Source organism: Propithecus coquereli, unplaced genomic scaffold, assembly GCF_000956105.1.
Source record: "Propithecus coquereli isolate 6110/MARCELLA unplaced genomic scaffold, Pcoq_1.0 Scaffold242, whole genome shotgun sequence".
NCBI lineage: Eukaryota > Metazoa > Chordata > Mammalia > Primates > Indriidae > Propithecus > Propithecus coquereli.
In genome coordinates, this window is record NW_012147975.1 from 330,368 (window position 1) to 350,495 (window position 20,128).

At 46.4% G+C, this 20,128-nt stretch overlaps 1 protein-coding gene across 3 annotated transcripts in view; it reads right to left on the bottom strand.

Moving 5' to 3' along the window:
- Positions 1–20,128, bottom strand: part of TRPC7 (transient receptor potential cation channel, subfamily C, member 7) — a 144,875-nt gene that overhangs the window by 19,878 nt on the left and 104,869 nt on the right. For all 3 annotated transcript variants that reach the window (XM_012646340.1, XM_012646339.1, XM_012646338.1), the window contains 2 exons: positions 15,481–15,714; positions 10,655–10,919 (listed from right to left, as the gene is read on the bottom strand). In XM_012646340.1, the coding sequence (XP_012501794.1) occupies positions 10,655–10,919; positions 15,481–15,714 (499 nt within the window). The remainder of the gene's footprint in view (positions 1–10,654; positions 10,920–15,480; positions 15,715–20,128) is intronic.

Below are 20,128 nucleotides of genomic sequence, written 5' to 3' on the forward strand. Positions count from 1 at the left end.
CTGAAGCTGGCCCTGGTGTCCAACGAGGTTACGATGAGCTCTCTGGGTCAGGTATTAATCATCGCCCACAATCTTCAGGAGCTCTGAAACCCAGGACATGGAACAGAAAGCCAGTCACTGGGGAGGCCTGGGGCTGGCTCTCAGAAAGAAAATATTTTGGAATTAGCTTAGTTGATATTTACCACAAAGCCACTTGCCTCACAGAAAGCCCCCAGTGTAAGCCAGCTGGTCTCAAAGCAACTTGAGATTCTTTACTGGTAGGGATGGCCTCCACCTCCTCCTCTCACCCACCCTGGCTAGCTACAGCATCTGCCACAGATTCCTGCAACTGTGTCAATCATAGAAGGAGTAAGGGTTCAAATCCCAGCCATACCATGTGCTGGCGGTGTGAGCTTGGGCATTTTATAAAGCCTACTTGAGTCTCAGTTTACCCATCTCTGAAACAGGCATAATGGTGCCTTATTGTTCAGTTGCAATGAAGATTAAATAAGAAACCCATGTGAAAGATACAGTAAGAGCCCAATAAATGGTAGCTATTATTTTGATTCATCAGTTTATTTACCGAACTCTATGGGTCAGTCACTGTACCAGGTGACGAGGATACAACGGTGTCCAGAACAAATGTATTTCTGTCCCTTTGGAAGTCCCAGTGTAAAGCAAGCCTAATGAGGTGAGAGCACGTACAGCCCCTGCAGCCCCTCCGGGGCTTCCACACAGTCTGAATGCGGTTAAGGATTCAGCTGCTTATTTTCTGAACAAGCCTCATTTTCCTTCCTATCTGCAAAGATCGTCACAGACGCTTGATTTCATGCAAATCCTCTTTCTGATTCCTCCAGCCCATGCTGTCTTTTCGTATTTGACTCTGGCTTGCAGGGAGAGGGGCTGAAGTTTAGTCAATAGGCCACCCCAGCAGAAGAAGTGCTCCTAATGAAGGAAGGGAGGAACGGTGGCTGTGAGTGATGCTGAATAGACCGTGATTCACCCTCCTCTCTCTGGGCGGGGTGTGGGTGTTGGGAAGGTTGGGCTGATGTGTCACGTACAAGGCAGGGACGAGGTAATCAGTCCTCTACCAGGTCTGTCTCGCCTGGATAATGGGACTTTAATAACAGGTTGCCTGAAGAGGCAGTTGTATATGGGCCTCAGAGAACAAACTGATCAACAAGGGAAGGGTTGAGGGTGACTGTCATGGAAATTGCTTCTTCTTCAGAACACAGTGACTGACTCCCACTCCCCGCCACAGAACAGCTCCGTTCAGTTACCCACCCAAACCAGCGAACAGCAGGCTGAAATTTAGCAGGAAGATCAGATCTCGAGAGGCTGTTTCTCAAGTTCAGAAGACAGTAGCTGGCTCTGTGCTAGAGCTGTGCTGAAGGAGAAATAATGCCTGCCTGCCAGCCAAGCTGGGATGATGGATCAGGGAACCTTCTGTATGGTGTGACCCTCAGCTGTGCGGAGCCTGTGCAGCCTGGGCCTATTGACACTGAGGGTCACACCATACCACTTGTAGGCCTGGAGTTCTTTGAAGGCAGAAGCTGTGGTTTCTTCATCATTGAAACTGCAAACCTAGTCATGAGCCTGGCATACAGAAGGTGCTCAGTAAGTTCAATGTCTGTTGAATGAATGAATGAATGAATGAATGAATCCCTGATGCACATTTTGACTTCCTGTTCCCTGATCCAAGTGTCTGTCGAGTCCAGGTGTCTACGGAGTGGTCAGAGTGCAGTGTCTGAAGCCAGACATCCTGGGTTTGAGAATAAGTTTTTGGCCAAATAGGCTTTCTGAGCTTCTTTTTTTCTAGCTGTAAAATGGGAAAACAACAATCTCTGCTTCATAGGGTTGTGAAGATTGAATGAATTAATGGAACGCTTGTGAAGTACATAAAATACTGCCTGGCACATATCAATTGCTCAATAAATGTTACTAATTTTATTACTGGTATTAGCTTTGTTTTTTAAATTTTCTTTAACTGCAATAGGCTCCAGCATCTGGCTGAAAGACTCTCACACCCTACAATTAATTCTCAAAATAATCCTTTAAAAATAGAAATCAGATCCTGTCCCTCTCCTTCAGTGACTTTCCCGTGGCTGACAATCAGAGCCGATCACCTAGCCCGGGCCCTCGAAGCCGGGGTGACCTGGCTCCTCCCGCCTCCTGGAGCCCCAGGGCTGCTCTCCCCCCACTCCCTGCACTCTGCCCGGCCATGCTGGCCACCTCTTTCCTGGAATGTCCTCTCCCCCGCTCTCCACCTGGTCACCCTCCTCATTCTCATTCGTAGGCCTCAGACTCAGTCCTCATGTGCTCAACGGGGCCTTCTCCGACTGCCCTGGGGGGAGGAGGTCCCTCCGGGACTCTTTGGTACAGTGTTTTTAAATACTCTAGAGCTCCCACACTTAATCTGTGGTGATCTTATTTGTCTAGTTGTTTGTCTTTTTGCCTCTCCTCCCTCTGAAATGTGAGCCTCGTGATGTGATGTCAGGGCCTAATGACCTCCTTATTGCTCTGTCCGTGGTACCCAGAACAGGGCCTGGCTTGTCGTGGCAACTCTGGGAACACTTTTGTCAATAAGTGATCGAATTCTGGGAAACTGAGGCATGAGGTGATTTGGGCACTTGGTCTTACCCAGCTCGCTTCAGCCCTGCCTAAGAACTGTCCCTGCTGGTCATGTCTCTAGAGCTAACCCCGGGCGGTCCAGTTTCCTGTTCCTCTGTCACGCTGAAGGATGAGATGAAACCTTATTGTCATCCTAGAACTGATCTTTGGTGAATAAAGAGGCAGGAATTTCTCCCCTGTCAGAGCAGAGGGCCACCGTCAGCCTGGAAGACGATGGAGGACTTGGGCGGTGCCCGGGAAAGTGCCGTGAAGACGCCACGCGAAGCGGCACCCTGTGCGCGTCGGCAGCTCTCGTCCCTCAAAACTCCGGGGCTTTTGGCCCGTTGCAGAGGCTGAAAGGCTCCGGGCTTTTGAAACCCACGTCGCGGATAAACATGAGGAGAACGTATAAGTCAACATTATATGACAGAATGTCTGCGGTAACGAGCTTTATTGGTCTTCTAAAGTAGTCCAGGAAAAGATCTATATTTTTACCACTTTGGAGAGTTATGCAAAGAAAAGAATTTATAATTTTCTCGACACGTTAAGGCCATTTCCAGTTTTGCAGCCTCCCAGGCTGACGGCAGCCGCACCCCTGAGCACGGCTGCCTCCTCCCTCGAGTCCCGGAACTTCCGAGCGCTCGTTCCTCCACCTGCAAGTGGGACAGTGAACTCCCTCACCGCCCAGGCACCCCCATGCCTGACCCGAGCTTATGCGATGACAGGCGGAGATGAGAACTTTCCAAATGTAATCGAGTATGATGATAAAACTCAGCCCGTGGAGCTTCTGGGTCAGCGATGCCCATGTTTGAACCGTGACCCAGGGTCCTGGGAGAATTTGTCCTCTGTAAACCCAGCAGGCTGATTCCACGCCTTCGCCACCTGCAGACGCACCCAGCATGCTCTGCACAGGGAACATGGCCGTAGAACAAGGTGCCAGGTGCCTCAGGTGAGCTTTCCCTGGCTTCTCTCAACAGGTCTAAGTTTTACGATATAACCCATCCTCGGAAGGCCAGCAGGACCCCTGCAGCCAGATCCTTCCATTCTACCCCCAACCTCCCTTCTCCAGCCGCCCATCCCTGCTCGCCCTGGGTGCAGCGTGGCAGCCTCGCCCACATGGCTCCCCGCCAGAGCCTCCCAGTGGATCTAGCTCAGTCCCCTTGGGAGCTGCCGTTCTTTTACATCCCTGTCTTTCCAAACGTTGTCTCAATTTGCAAACATGCCCTCATTCCTGTGCTTATTTGAATAACATCTGTCTCTCAACCAGTCTGCAAGCTCTGTGAGCGATGGGGCCATGTCTGCTTTTGCTCACACAGAACCAGCACCAAGCTCAGGGCAAGCTCACCCCGTCCAGCCCACCCTTCATCTTTGAAGGCAGAAGCAATCACATCTTCCTCCTTTTACAAGGGCCTTAATGGAGACTCTAACACCCTCTCAGGACTTGTAAAGCCCTTCACAATCTGGCTCCTACTGGATCCTCTGATTTAATCTCCTCCCGTCTCCCCAGACTCTTTTCTACTTGCAGTTCTCCAAAAACAGGCTGCAATGCCCTTCTAGTTATCCTCCAAAACCTTCCGTTAAGGGTCATCCCCTCCAGCAAGCCTTCCCTGACGCTGCCAGGCAGAGCTCAGCGCTCCCTCCTCCCTGTGCTGCCCAAATACCCTCTGACAAAGATCACGTGGGATAATGGCTGTTACTTTTTTCTTTTTCTTTTTTCTCTTCTCGGAATCCCCACTTGTGTATGAGTTTCCCAGGGGCAGGAAGATTGTCTTATCATTCTCTAAGACCCTAGGGACAAATATAGATGAGCTTGGCATAGAGCAGCTGCTCCATAAATGTTTGTCAAATGAGTGAGCCCACTTTGGAATAAAAACCTGCTTTATCCAGGGGAGAGTCACAGGCTGCATGTTTAGAACTGAGGTGTGTAGCGTCATCACGTTCTCAATAATCAAAATCTGAATTTCGTCTGCTACTCTTAGAATTTAGTACTACGGGAAAGTGCCTCAACTTTTCAAGAGACTTAGCTTCCACCTCAAAGCGCTGGCCCTAATATGGGCATGGGGTCCCCACTCGGGAATTTTAGGTCAAAAGGTGGAGGGAGGATGGGCTTGGAGTCAGGCAGATCTGGGTTCGGATTCTCTTACTGGTTCTGTGATCTTAGGCAAGCCCAGTGCCTCTCTGAACCTCAGTTTCCTGTGCTAGTGTCTGTGTTTCTCCATTGTGTGGGGCTTAAATGAGAGAGCTAATGCATGTATTTGTCACAATGAGTTGTTCAACATATGAGTATTTATTATTATCATTATCCCTGACTCCATTACTGACTCCAAAAGGACCGTTTGAAGCCTTGACTTCAGCTCTGAGCCAAGAGTCTGTGAGGCTCAGCCTCTAGGCTTGGACAGCCCATGGCGGCAGGGGGTGCTGCAGTCCTGGCATGGGTGGGTATGCGTGGGCAGAGCCTTAGGGATCCTCTCCCTCGCTGCAGTGCCCGTTGCTGGAAGGGGCAGCTGGCTTTTCCGCGGCAAGCACAAGTGGAGCGGGGCTGAATCAGAGCATCCCGCTCCTGGTGGGATAGGAATCGTCCCTCACAGAGTGTGGAAATTTCCCGTAAGTGTAATGGAAAATAGAAGCTTCTAATTTTACTAGCTTTGCTGAAGATCCTTCCATTAAAATGATTCCTAGGGAGACAGAACAACTTTAAGGGAGGTATTATTTTGATTAGAAAAGTCTCAACCCAGCTATGCTATGAAGCTGTCCATAACAGCCTATAGAAAAGATGGGTTCATCTTTCGAGGGACAGAACCCATATTTAATCTCCTATCTGAACCAAGTGGGCAAGGCCAAGTTCACCCAAAGGGGAGACCAGGGGCCCATCAGGGGTTGTATTAGAGACCCCTTCATGTCCCTATTCTGGTCACCTCATTGCCCCCAGCCTCTCCCCTCTCTCCCATTCTGTGTTCCTGCCCCGTCATCGTCGGCAACCAGAGGGTAAGGAAGGCCCCTTTTCTATGCATTCTCACCCAGACGTATTTCATCTGTGATGAGCCAAGGATCTTTTGTTTCTCTTTTTCTATCACTATAATCATAGTGCTAAGATTCCAGGTTTCCATACAATGTCTAAGCAGAAAGTCCTAGAATACGTGCATTTCAGCAAAGTTGGCTACAAAACAAACCTCCAAAAAAGCAAATCCTATTTTTCTACTGACTTCCATGATAAAATAAAAAATGTATTATCAATACCAAAATTCCTAACACTCTGAACTGAGAACTTTTCTTAAAAACTTTCTTAAAGGACATGTGTTCTCAGGTGATTTTTCTCTCCATTTTTTCACTCATGTCTGGAGATACTTCAATCTCGTACTGAGAGCACAAACCTTGTCTGAACACCTTCTCTCCCTCACCCACAGTCATCTGCAGTTTCTAATAGAAGCGGCTTGGAGATAACGAGCTGTCGGCAGGTGCACTATCTGTCACGCCCAGACAGGCCCTGGCTCACCCCCCAGTGCCCTGCGCACACATGGCCCCGCTCCTCCCCTCAGGCCAGCCCCGACCCAGAAGTGGCTGTGAAAAGCAACCCAGACCTTTGAGAGAATCCTTGGTTCTGAAGTGGAAGGAGGCTGAAAAGGTGGGGGCTTCTCATAGGATCTGACTCTAAGGCTTGCTCCTGCTGGATCTGACTACCTATCCAATGGCTTGTGCTTAAAGCAGCCTGCCTGCCCAGGGCCTGGAATCCTACCAGTAAGACACTCCCTTAGGTTAACAAGCTCCTTGTTTTGGATGTGCACAGATCTGAGAGTGGCTTCTGTCTCCCTATCTGTGCAATGACAAGGTTGGACCAGATCAGCCTTTCTCACCCTGTGATCCTAGACCACATTTAAATCCCCCAGTAGCTTGTAAATGCTGATTTCTGAGCCCTACCCTCAAGTACTATAATTAAACTATTAGTAAGATGTAGGGCCAATAGTCCCTATTAGTCCCTAAATAGTCCCAAATTTAGCCACCTTCCCAGGTGATTGTGATATGGTTTGAGAACCACTGTTTTCACCCAGTTTAGGCTGTTCATACTGTGTTTTCACACCTTGGGCTGAACTAGTTCAATCTATACACCTTCTTCTAGCCCCTTCCCTGAAGACTGCTGGATGGAGAAAGTGAGAATTTGGGAGTGCGAGGGAGACATGGGATTCTGGAACTGGAACACACTGGGAGACAGGCTAGGGTGTGGTTGAGGGTTGGGGGCTGCCGCTGGTAGTGAAACCTTCCTTCTTCCCTTTGGTCCCAGAATGTCTGCCCTCCCCATCCCCACTGGGACAGCATTCTAACTTGTTGAGACTCAAGTGGGGCAGGCTTTGTGAGCTGGCCTGAGGTCACACTCCTAGGGTGAGCAGGGATCATATGAGAAAGCTCCCTCTACGTTCCCAATAGCTGACGTTCAAAGTGGAAAGCCTTTAGGAATGCAAGCTGCCCTTGGACAGGGCAGGAGTGGGGTTGGGGTTATTAAATTGGGGCTAGGGGGATAACTGCAGTGAGCTCCAACCGAAATTTCCCTTCTGTAGGGTTGGGTCTTCTGAGTCTATAGACACAGATGAAAGGACCCCTGTCTTACTCTACAAGCTCAGAATTCCACAGAGAGGAGGCTACTCACCTGTGGGAGGGCCAAAGGGAAGGTCCCAAGCTGGGCAGGGCGGCCTGGGGATTGGCTGCCCTGGAGCAAACATTCACCTGAGTGGGGGTCAGACTTCATCATCAGCATGGCCGGCACTCAGAATAGCCTCAAGTCTCCTAAGGCACGAGTCTCTTTTATCCTCACATGGTTTTTTTTTTTTTTTTCTTTTTTTAATCAAAGAGGATCTCTTGGGGGTGACATGCTCCAGAAAGCAGTCAAAAGGTAAAAGATGACATTTACAAAAATCCATTCTCTCTCTCTACTTCACTGCTCTATTGACTGTTTTCCTGCTCAATCAAATCCTATTCACAGCTACAAAGCCCATTTCAGGAACTGCCAAGGTGATAAGTATCCCGTCCTTTCTTCACTGTGCTTGCCGCCTCCACCCTTTCTCCCTTTCCCCGTCCTGGCAGGCCTGGGGTCCTCTTTGGTTGGGTCCCTCGTATCTACAAAGTCTTCCTTCAGTTTCTAGCACATGGGACAAGCTGATTGCTTTTGCCTTTCCTCACAACCCTTCCTGATCCCAAATTCCCCAGCCCAGGCCACCCTGCTCTACTCCCTCCATAGATTAGCTGTGCTGTGTCCAGGTGAGAATCGCGGACAGGTCAGCCCTGCTCCGAGCCATGACCTTGTTCATTTTCCTGTGTGTCGTGGCACTGCCCTTCCGAGAGAGTAAGGGCCTCTGATGCAGGTTCCCTGCAAGAGGAGGGAAGAGGATTGCACGGCACACCCGGGGCAGCAGGAATGGGCAGATGCCCAGATGTTGTTTACCTGAATTCCTTGAATCTGGCTTTGTTTTTCCTGTTTATTTCCTTATTCTTGTCATGAAGCATTTAGAGAACAAACACTCTGTGCAAGTCCCTATGCTAGACTGGAAACACAGGAGAGACAATAAGGCCTGACCACGGAGGGTAAGAGCCTTTGTTTATCAGCTGACATCCTTGTTGTGTTCAATAACCATGCAGCCCAGGCTGAGTGGAGACATTTAGTTTTGCCTCTAGCAGATCTAGAGCAAATTTGCTTTTGCATGATCCAAACTTAATTCCGCTCCTTCAAAAGTCAATCACTGAGTAGTGGGGTGATATAAAGTAGTCCAACTGATTCAGTCATGTGCTGGCCAGAGCTGGTACAGTGTGTAAGCTAGGCCACTGCCCAGACAGGGTCCAATAGAGCCAGATCAGCACCCAGGCGTCTTTTCTTGCAATGTATCCTCCCTGTCCCCTTAGTCACCATTACTATTTATTGAAGGCTCATTATATGCCCAGCACTGCATTTGATCCTATTTCTTCTATTTGGATCCTTACAACAATGCCATGAAGTTGGCCCTCTTAGTGTTCTCATTTCAGAGATGGGGAAATTAAGGCTCAAGGAATCTAAGCACTTGTCCAAGACCACAAAGTCAGTGACAGGCAGAACTCAGACTGACACCTAGCCCGTCTGCCCCACGGGCTGCTGAGGCTGCGACACAGCTTGTGGGCTGAGGGGAGAGCCAGGCACTCCTCTGTGCGGGTCTCAGCACTGGGCCTGGCACCTGTTCTCTGTGACACGCAAACCACTTCTTTGCCTCAGAGAGTGACAGCTTCTGTGGTTCAGCAGCAGCAGGGTTCCGCCTGCACCATGGTCCCACCCTCTCGTCTAGGTAGTTCCGGGAGGGCGAGGCAGCCCCGTCCATGATTCTGAGCTGAGTGGCACAGGGTTCATTGCACTTGGTTCTTAGAGACAAGTATCTTCTCTTGATGGCAGATTTCTCCGGAGGAAGGCTAAGGGGGGCTTCGCAGCAAGCGGGGAATTGCTCAGGGAGCTGGCACGGCCGAGGCTCTGAGCCGTGTCCTCCAGCTGGAAAGCGTCAATTCCAGGCCGCTCGGGGCTTCCTGGGGACCAATGTCAGGAAGCGCTGAGCCCTGTTGGTTCCAGCTGCTATGCTTGTGGCTGGAGACCTGACCCTCCTTCTTTCAAGGTTCTGGGAAGGAGCTTGAGGGAGGCAGGGAGAAGTTCTGGAACTTTTTGGTGGGTCTGGGAAGGACTTCGAATGGAAACACTTCTGTGTTTCAGGCACTTCAACAAACTGTCTCATTTATCCAGGAAGGCACGTGTGAATAAGGTGAGAAATCTTATTTTCATTTCACAGACAAGGATGCAGAGGCTCAGATAAATCAAGTGACTTGGCTTAAGGTCGCCAGCCAGTACATGCCTGTGTCAGGAGGTACATTCAGTTCTGCTAGATTCTTCCACTAGAGCCTGCTCAGTGCTGCTTGCTGATGGCTGGTCCTTGAGGAGACTGCTTGGCCTCCCCCCACAGAGAGGAGGAGCTTTGGGTCTCAGTGGACACAGGCTTGGTAGCCACCACTTCCACAGTGGGAGGTGGCACATGCCATTGTGTTGCTCTGCCTGCTTGGCCAGCTGGAGGGCCTACAGCAGCTACTGCTGGACCCTGAGATCAGTGCCTCGACTCACTCCCAGGCCACACTCCTCTTGCCTCTCTCGCGTAGGCCTCCCCTCCTGCTGTGGAGGCACGTGATGCCGCGGGACCTGCTGGGTGCCCGTGCACAGGCGCTGCTGCCCAGCCAGGCATGCAGAGCAGCCGACCTGCATCCACTCGCAGACCTACCTCCCACCCCCTGTGGATACGGCTTCCCCAGGGCTGCCCTGGAAGTGTAGGTGAGTTAATGTCCTGTGGAGTAACTAATGGAGACGACAGATGGAACAGATCTGGCTGATAAAGCCTCTATTTCCCAGCCCGATGGGCTATTCTGAGCTGTGATGTTTCCACGAAGGCTCCCTGGAGAGGTCCATCACGCACAGGCTGTGATTCTGGGAGACGGCGGCCGGGCAGCTGCCGCATGTGCTGTCCCTCCCTCACTTCAGAACCTCCCGCAGCAGCACCTTGAACTTGCTTACTCTCCTCCCATACTTCACTTTCCTTTTTCCTTCAGTCTTCTTTCCCTTGAATTGCAACTTCCTTGCTCTAATAAAGTGTTGGCATGCAAGTTTTGCCCAGGGTTCTGTTTTCTAGGTAACATAGGCTAAGACAATACTACTACTAATAATACTTTTTCCATTTATTGAGAATTTGCTATGTGTTGTATCATCTCGCTGGATCTTCACATTATCCCCACGAAGCAGGTACTATTTTCCCCATCTTAAAAATGAGGAAATGAAGGTTCAGAGAGTTAAGGAACATGCTCAAGGCCACACAGAATGTAAGTGGCAAAGTGAGGATTTAACCCACCTCTTCTGTTCTTCAACTCCAGAACCTGAACTCTAAGCCATCCTTGAATAAAGTTGCCCTCAACCTTGAGAAATACCAATGAAACCTGAGGCTCTGCAAGAAGCCACCTCTAAGAGACTCCCAAGGATTCCCAGGGAGCCCAGAGAGACCCTTGGGGAGAGCGCTGGGATACTCACGTTGTGAACGCTGGGTTGTACTTGGCGCCTCGGTAGTAAGAGTATAGGTTGAACATCCCAATCATGAAGGCCACAAATACCATGATGAAGATGACCATAAACTTGAAGATGTCTTTCACAGTTCTCCCCAGGGAGATCTGCAGGGGCCCGAAGCTCTCGTTGGCTGGCAGGATGTACGCAATGCGGGAGAAGCTCAGCACGACAGCTATCGCGTACAGCCCCTCCGATATGATCTGAGGGTCTGAAGGCCACCACTTGTCTCTGGCTAAAAGAAAACAATCCGGGTTACTCATGAGGGGACAGGATCTACTCTGGAAGAGAAACCAGTTAGGCATCTTTAGGGGTCTCCAAGCACATCGCTTGCCATTCCTTGTCCTTAAATTAATCCCCATACAAGAAGGTGCCACCTCCCTCTTGGAATGTGCTGGGCCATCTGTCTGGAACATCCTTCCCTCACTTCAAGGTCCGATTCATTCCCAGTCATCCTTTAAGGCTCTTCTTAGGCATCCCCTCTCTCAGGAAGCCTTCTGTGACTGCCACAGGGTGGACAGGTCCCCTCTTCCCCTCTGTGCTTCCCTGGTCTCCTACATACCCGCCTGTTGTGGCACTTACCACGCTGCTTGCTCTTCTGTCCCCCTCACCTCTGTTTGTACTCCACACGCAGGAGCTGTCCCGCTCACCGGGGAGGCAGCACAAGGAGGTGGTGGCAAGAGCGTAGATTTGGAGTTAGACAGACCTGAGGGTGAATGGGGCCTTTGCACTCGCTGGCCATATGACTCTGAGCAAGTAAACTAAGCTTTTTGAGCCTCACTTTCTTCTTCTTTAAAGGGGGATAGTATCATGCACCGCACAAGACTGTGGTGAGGATAAAATGAAATCGTGTGTGTAAAGTGCTTAGCACAGGGTCTGGCACACAGCAGGTACTGATGGATGTTTGTTAAATGACTGAGTGAACTCTTAACCACAAGTTTGGACTAGCCATAAGTCAGAACAAATGAGCTTATATGGGGACCAGGAATCTGAAGGATCTTGCCTGAGAAAATGCTCTTGGGTTTTGTTCCCCGGGCAGTTCGTACTGGGAAATTTGCTCCTTGATCAAGCTAAGGCCCCCAAAGTGGTGACCAGTCAGGCAGGTGGGACACAACAGCCCTGTTCCAGGTGGACAAGAGTCCTAGGGCCGATCCGGAACCAGAGAGACCCTGCTTGTGATCACTGTGACCACAGGGCCTAAGCCGCCCTATGGGTATTTCTGCAGGAGAGCAGACCTTTTGAGTGTCCCTACTGCAGTGCTGACGGTGCAAGCAGCAGCACCTATCACAATCAGCCGTCTGTGACGTGTCAGGACATACAGTGATTCTCGAGTGAGGGCAGCCCCTCCCTCGTGGGGGAAGTGTGGGGGCGTCTCTGGTCGTCGCAGTGACTGGGTAGGAGTATTACTAGGATGCTAATGTCCTGAGATGCTCCAGACAGACATACACCATGAAAACTACCCTGCAGAAAAATCATGTCCCCGTTGAGAAACGCCAAGTGAAACTTTAATTGGGAAACACTGAGAAACCTAAATTAGCCCTTATACTTACATTAGCTGTAATTTTTACAACAGCTCTGTAGAGTAGATATCATTATTGCCATTTTAAAGATTGGATTTGGGGTATGGGGTCCTTTTCAGAGCCCAGTAAATGCAGATAGAAAGGATATTACATTGCAATTCCTGGCATGCTAAGGGGGATAGAAGAGGAAGAATTTTGATCTTTATTTTCGAAGCTAGACTCTGTTAAACAATTATAATAATAGCACTACGAAACCTTTAGTAAGGGAAGCCAGGCCACAAAGTTTCACATAATAATTCTATGACATTTGGAAATACAATAACATTATACACTCTATTCTTATCCAGGTCATACTTCAGAAGTCCATGAAAGACAAGCAGAATAAATTATATGTTTGCTAATATAGCTGCCACCTTTTATGGACAAATAACACATTTGGATAACATAAAATAGGACATGACTTCTTGTTAAACAGACACCAAAAAAGAATTTCTTTTTTCTGCAGCCACTAATTTACCATCTTAAACCTTAACTACAATGATAAAGGCCACTCCTATATTCTATTAAGATAGATTAGCTGTTATCAGATCCTGGTGACCAGGTCAGGGCTTTTATTGAAAAATACTATACTTGAACTGGCTTGTAAAGAGTTGTTATGGGTGTAAAGTAAACAGCACTGTGATGATTCAGACAATGGGTTTTTTTTCTTGGAGCTGTTTCCATGAGAAAAATTGTCCTACTACAACCTGAAAAATTGGTACTCTAGAGGTTGGCGGCTTCACTGTCTGTCTGGCCACAAGAGGGCTCTCTTTCCCTGTAACTGGAGCCCAAGTAAACATTGAGAAATTCAAGATTTCCAAGGGCACAGGGTGAACCACAAAAACAAGGGCAATAATGTACTATGCTTTGAGACACAATCCATAAAGGAATAGAAGTCACAAGTGGACAATGCTGCGGCCTGAATCATGGCATTAGGTACCTAAGGCAGTATCCACATTCTCTCATCTTTTCTTGATGAGCCCTGAGCAGCACTGATGGCACAATATGAAAGCCCATTTTGCTTTAAGAAAGTCTGAATTTGCTGAACCAAAAAGTGGCAGGGAGTGGGTGGGTGGATGATTTGTAATACTACAAGAGTCTCCTTTTCTCAATGGGGATTTCTCTACCACCTCTACACATAACATAATCTACACTGAAAATGGGCAACAACTCAGCTTTTGCGTTAAGTGGCCAACCCTCTCCAGATCATTGCTGTACCTGACCAGGAAGATTCTGTGGTCATGGAGCCATCTGGCTTGATCTAACAGGAAAATTTGACACTCAAACCCTTCAAGATATAGCAGCTGCCATTAACAAATGCCCACTAAATGTTCAGCTATTTAATACTTTTTACTGGTAACAAAAACAGAAATCTACTGTTCCTTTACCACCTCATCTTTCTATTTCGGTACAGAAAGTACAGTGTTTGAGCAAGAAAATGGCCCCAAAGCTAGTAGTGATAATAATTGTTACCATTTAATGAGTATTTACCATTTTCGGAGTAGTGCCAAACTCTTCACATTAGCTATTCTATTTAACCCTCAAAAAAAAAAAACAAAACAAAACTTTTGACATAGGTATAATTATACCTGTTTTACATATGAGAAAATCGAGGCTCAGAAAAGTTAAGTAAACAAGGTCTCACAGTAAGCTACAGAACTAGGATTTGAATCCAGGTCTCTCTTATTCCAAAGCTTGGCTGACATAATCACCATGCCATTTGGCATGGTTTTCAATTCATGTCAGGCCAAGATTTCCTGCTAGGCAACCCTGCATTTCTGGAAACATTATGAGCCCTGCCATGAAAACCTGTTTCTTCATGTATAAAATAGGGACCAAAAAAAAAGACTTCTTTTGCAGGGCTATTGCAAGGATGGGAATTTATGTGTGTTAAACGTTCTACACAGTTCCTGGCACATAGTAAGGTCTTAGTAAATGGATGCTATAACTATTATTTTTCCTAAAGTCTCAATCTACTACCTCAAACTGTACGGCCTGGTAGTTTGAAAGAATTGAGGTATCTCCTAAGAACCTATCTTGTCACAAAGACAGGACTGGCAAAGCAGGATTTATCTTTGCACAAACCATAGGGATCCAACTGAGGAAAATTCTTCAGTACGTACATATCCCTTTAGTGTTCCTGGATCCACATCAGAAACAAGACATTTCTCTAAAAGAAACATACACACACACACACACACACACACCAAAAAACTACAGAAATACCCAAGAGCCTTTCCAAAACAAACTCATCCTATCTAACACAAAAACATTCATTTCTCTAAGTCACTAATTTCACATTCTATTCAGCTGGTGCATTACAGCAGCAGTCCCCAAACTTTTTGGCACCAGGGATGGTTTCATGGAAGAAAATTTTTCCACAGCTGGGGGGTGAGGGCGGAATAATTTTGGGATGATTTAAGCACATTACATTTATTACGCAGTCAAACCTTTGTGCTAATGATAATCTGTATTTGCAGCCGCTCCCCAGCGCTAGCATCACCGCCTCAGCTCCACCTCAGATCATCAGGCATTAGATTCTCATATGGACTTTTTTTTGAACATGTTTCAGAGAAAAGTTTGATAAAAATACATTTAAAAAATTTTCATTCATCTCAAGATGGTAGAAACACCATAGAGCAAGAATAATGAAACAGAAGGGAATAAATAATGAGAAATGAGCAGAAATTACTGATTGGGGGTAGGAAGAAATATGAAGAATCTAAACCAAAAAGGTAGTTACTGATAGAAGTAACTCTCTCCTTCTTTCTCTCTCAATCTCTCTGTTTCTTTCTTGGGAAAATAAATCAATTTTGTACTTCTTTCTAGCGCAAAAAAAAAAAAAAAAGATTCTCATAAGGAGCGGATGGCCTAGATCCCTGGCACGCGCAGTTTACAGTAGGGTTCGCTTTCCTGTGAGGATCTAATGCCCCGGGGAGCTTAGGAGGTGACGTGATCCGAGCGACAGGGGAGCGCCCGGCAACACAGATGGAGCTCAGCTTGCCCGCCTGCCGCTCGCCTGCTGTGCGGGCTGCTTCCTAACAGGCCCAGGGGTTGGGGACCGCAGCACTATAGGAGCCAGGACTTTTTTTCGAGGGGAATGGGGGACTCTGCACTGGCCGTCAAAACGACCGCAGTCGGCCACGTTAGGAATAACCGGCTGTGGAACCAGCCGCACGGGGCCAGGGCCCCGGCAGGAAGCACGCAGGGCAGAACGCGCAGCGCCCGCCATCTCACCGTAGGTGAAGTACGCCACTTCCGGCGGAAGCGAGACGTTGCGCAGCGTGTCGTCCTGCACGTGCTGGTCCACGTACAGCTGCGCCTCGCTGGCCTTCAGGAAGGCCATGAACCGCGCTGTGAAGGACGCCACGAAGATGGACAGCATCCCGAAGTCCAGCAGGTTCCACAGGTGCAGCACGTACTCCCGCGGCCCCTCCTCCCAGATTTCCTTGCATTCGGACCAGATCATTCCTGCGGGAGAGGGAGAAGGCCAGGTTCGTTTTTTCAGTTCTCTTGGCGTTTGTGACTACATGAGGCGATGGAGGGAACCAGGGTTCAAATGTAAATGGCAGCTCTTTGGAGCTGGGAATGTTGGTAGCCAAAGGCAGACAGAAAGGTGTCTTTAAAGACAGGTCTAGATTCAGGAGGTCCTGAGAGTTGGAGAGAAAACCCCCCTTGTCCCTGCGCTTAAAAACACGCCATCTCCGGAAGTGAGGAGAGTTCTCGTTCATTGATAGATTCTTGAAGGCAACACAGGAGAAATATAGTTGCTGACACTTAGACACACTTTAAAACTGGGAGGTCTTAAGGAATCAGGGAAACTGAGGTCCAGGAAAGGAAAAGAGCTTTCTAAAGGTCCTACGTGTGACCTAGAACACAGTTTCCTAACCCCGAGATTAAAATGATTTTCCTCTATGTTTCTATGACTGTTCCAATGACATTAGTTTGGGGTTATTATTAGATTTTTTTCTTATTCATAATTTATTGGGTTTTAAAGACGTGTATCCTCATTGTTAGATATTAAACAATATAGAAGTTTGTAAACAAAGTGTTAGTAGTTTTCCTACCCTTCCTCTAAGCCACCCTGTGAGGTGGCCTGGGCTCATAGTTTGATGTGTATCCTTCTAGACCTGCACTGTCCAATACTGTAGCCACCAGTGGCGTGTGGATACTGTGCACTTGAAATGTGGTTAGCCCAGATTGAGATGTGCTATAGATGTGAAATGCACACCAGATTTCAGATTTACCACAAAAAAGAATAAAATATCACATTAATAATTTTTGTTACATCGATTACATATCACAGAGATAATATTTTGGATATGTTAGGTTAGTTAAAATATATTGTTAATTAATTTCACCTGTTCGTCTTTATAATATGACTTCTTAGAAAATTTAAAATTACACATGTGGCTTACAGTTGTTGCTTGCACTATATTTCTATTGAGTGGTGCTATTCTGTACCTTTATATTAACTGATTATTAAAACTCAGTCTAAATTACAGGCGTAACTTGTTACATTGCACTTTGCTTTATTGCACTTCACAGATACTGTGTTTTTTACAAATTGAAGGTTTGTGGCACCTCCACATTGAGCAAGTCTATTGGTGCTATTCGTCGAACAGCATGTGCTCAGTTTGTGTCTCTGTGTCACATTTTGGTAATTCTCATAGTATGGCAGATTTTTCATTGTTATATCTGTTATGGTGATCTGTGATCAGTGATCTTCGATGTTACTATTTTAATTGTTTTGGGGCACCACAAAGAGCGCCCATGGGGAAGACAGTGAACTTGATTGATAAACGTATATATTCTGACTGGCCATTTTCCCAGCTCTCTCTTTCTGGGTCTCTCTGTTCCCTAAGTAAAAAATATTGAAATTAGGGCCATTAATAATCCCACAATGGCCTCTTAAGTGTTCAAGTGAAAGGAAGAATCAGACATTTCTCACTTTAAGGCAAAAGCTAGAAATGATTCAGCTTAGTGAGGAAGGCATGTTAAAAGCTGAGATATACTAAAAGCTAGGCCTCTCGTTCCAAGAAGCCAGTTGTAAATGCAAAGGAAAAATTCTTGAAGGAAATTAAAAGTACTACTCCAGTGAACTCATGAATGCAAGAAAGTGAAAGTCTTATTGGTGATATAGAGAGAGTTTTAGTGGTCTGGATAGATTAAACCAGCCACAACATTCCCTGAAGCCAAATCCTAAACCAAAGCAACCTAACTTTCTTTAATTTTATGAAGGCTGAGAGGGGTGAGGAAGCTGCTGAAGGATAGTTTGAAGCTAGCAGAGGTTGGTTCATAAGGTTTAAGGAAAGAAGCCATCTCTATAACCTATAAAGTACAAGGTGAAGCAGCAAGGGCTGATGGGGAAACTGCAGCAAGTTATTCAGAAGATCTGGCTAAGATAATGGACGAAGGTGGCCACACCAAACAACAGATTTTTGATATAGATGAAACAGCCTTATCTTGGAAGAAGATATCACATAGGACTTCCATAGCTAGAGAGGAGAAGTCAGTACTTGATTTCAAAGCTTCAAAGGACAGGCTGGCTCTCGTTAGGGGCCAATGCAGCTGTGACTTTAAGTTGGAGACGATGTTCATTTACCATTCCAAAATCTTAGGGCCCTTAAGAATTTTGCTAAATCTAGTCTGCCTGTGCTGTAAAATGGAACCGCAAAGCCTGGATAACAGCCCATCTGTTTATAGCATGGTTTACTGAATATTCTAAGCCCGCTGTTGAGACTTACTGCTCAGGTAAAAGATTACTTTCAATATATTACCGCTCACGGACAATGCACCTGGTCATCCAAGAGCTTTGATGGAGCTATATAAGGAGATTAATGTTGTTTTCCTGCCTCACAGCATCCATTTTGTAGCCTGTGGATCAAGGAGTCATTTTGACTCTTTCATGTCTTACTATTTGAGAAATAGCCATTATCTATGGCACCTGTAGCCTTATAGAATGTATAAGGCTACAGGTGCCATAGATAATGATTCCTCTGATGGATCTGGGCAAAGTAAATTGAAAACCTACTGGAAAGGATTCACCATTCTAGATGACATTAAGAGCATTCATGATTCATGAGACTCCTCAAAATATCAACATTAAAGATCAAAATATCAACATTAGAGGAAAGAAGTTGATTCTAAACCTCTAAACCTCCTTGATGACTTTGAGGGGTTCAAGACTTTAGCGGAGGAAGTCACTGCAGATGTGGTAGAAATAACAAGAGAACTGAAATTAGAAGTGGAGACTGAACATGTGCCTGAATTGCTGTGATCTCATGATAAAACTTCAGTGGATGAGTAGTTGTTTGTTATGGATGAGCAAAGAAAATGGTTTCTTGAGATGGAATCTACTTCTAGTGAAGATGCTGTGAACATTGTTAAAATGACAAAGAATTTAGAATATTTCATAAAATTAGTTGATAAAGCAATGGTAGGGTTTGAGAAAATTGACTCCAAATTTGAAAGGAGTTATACCGTGGGTACAATGCTATCAAACAATGTTGCATCCTATAGAGAAGTCTTTTGTGAAAGGAAGAGTTAATCAATGTGGCAAAAGTCATTGTTGTCTTATTTTAAGAAATTGCCACAGTCGCCCCAATGTTTAGCAACCACTACCCTGTTCAGTCAGCAGCCATCAACATTGAGGCAAGAACCTCTACCAGCAAAACGATTATTACTTGTTGTAGGCTCAGAGGATTGTTACCAGTTTTTAGCAATAAAGTATTTTTCAATTATGTACATTTTTTAGACATAATGCTGTTATACACTTAATAGACTATACCATAGTGTAAACATAACTTTTATATGCACTGGGAAACCAAAAAATTCATGTGACTTCATTGTGATATTCACTTTATTGAGGTGGTCTGGAACTGAACCTGAAAATATCTCCTAGGTATGCCTATATTAAAACTTAACTATTCAGGTATAAATTTGAGCATCTACTATGTGCTAGGTACTATTCTGGCTGCCATATATACATATATATATACATACTTATGTATGTATGTGTATATGCATATACATATATATAATCCCCTTAAATCTTTGCAACGGTTGTATGAAGTATATATTCTATTATTATCCCATTTTTACAACTAATGAAACAGAGGCACAGAAGGTTGTTATGTGCCCAGGTGGGAAGCAGGAGATCTGGGATTTGAAGCCAGAGGTCTGCATCTAGAATCCATGCTCTTGACCACTAGGCTCCTCTGGCTCTCCAGGAAATAAAATTGGGTTCAGATCAGTTAAGGTATAGAAAAGACTCTTGAACATTTGTATTTAGCATCAAAGGATCTTATGGCTACTCAGACCTCGGAAAGATTCGATGTAGAACCATGCTACACTTAACCTGCACATTCGGGAGGATTAGTGCGGTGGAAGAATCTCTGACTCGTCAGCGAGTGAAACAGTTGCAGCTCACTGACTACACGCTAGCTAAAGGTTAACACCGATAGCCTCTTTTAACACTCTCCTTACCCCTGTATATCAGATGGTATATGGGGCGGCCTTCCTTCCCATGGGCCTCCTGCGTCTCCCATTGCTCCTCCTCAATTTTCTTTGTTGCTTTCTTTTCTCTGTCCACTCCTTAAAGGCTGCAGATTCCCAAGTTTTTGGCTTTCTCATTCTTCCCTCTGACCTTGAGTAAGTGCATTCAGCCCTGAAGCTTTGTCCTTCATCTCCTTGCAAATGTCTCACAGGTAAATACCTTCGTACCTTTTCTTAAAGAGCTTCAAACCTAAATTTCCACCATGCAGAAAGACTGCTGTTAGTGGATGTCCTGCCAGTGCCAGAAATAGTACATACCCAAGCTGGTCTCCCTGTCCCTTCCACCCTCACTGTGTGCCACCATTGCCTAGTATGCCTACTCTTGAAC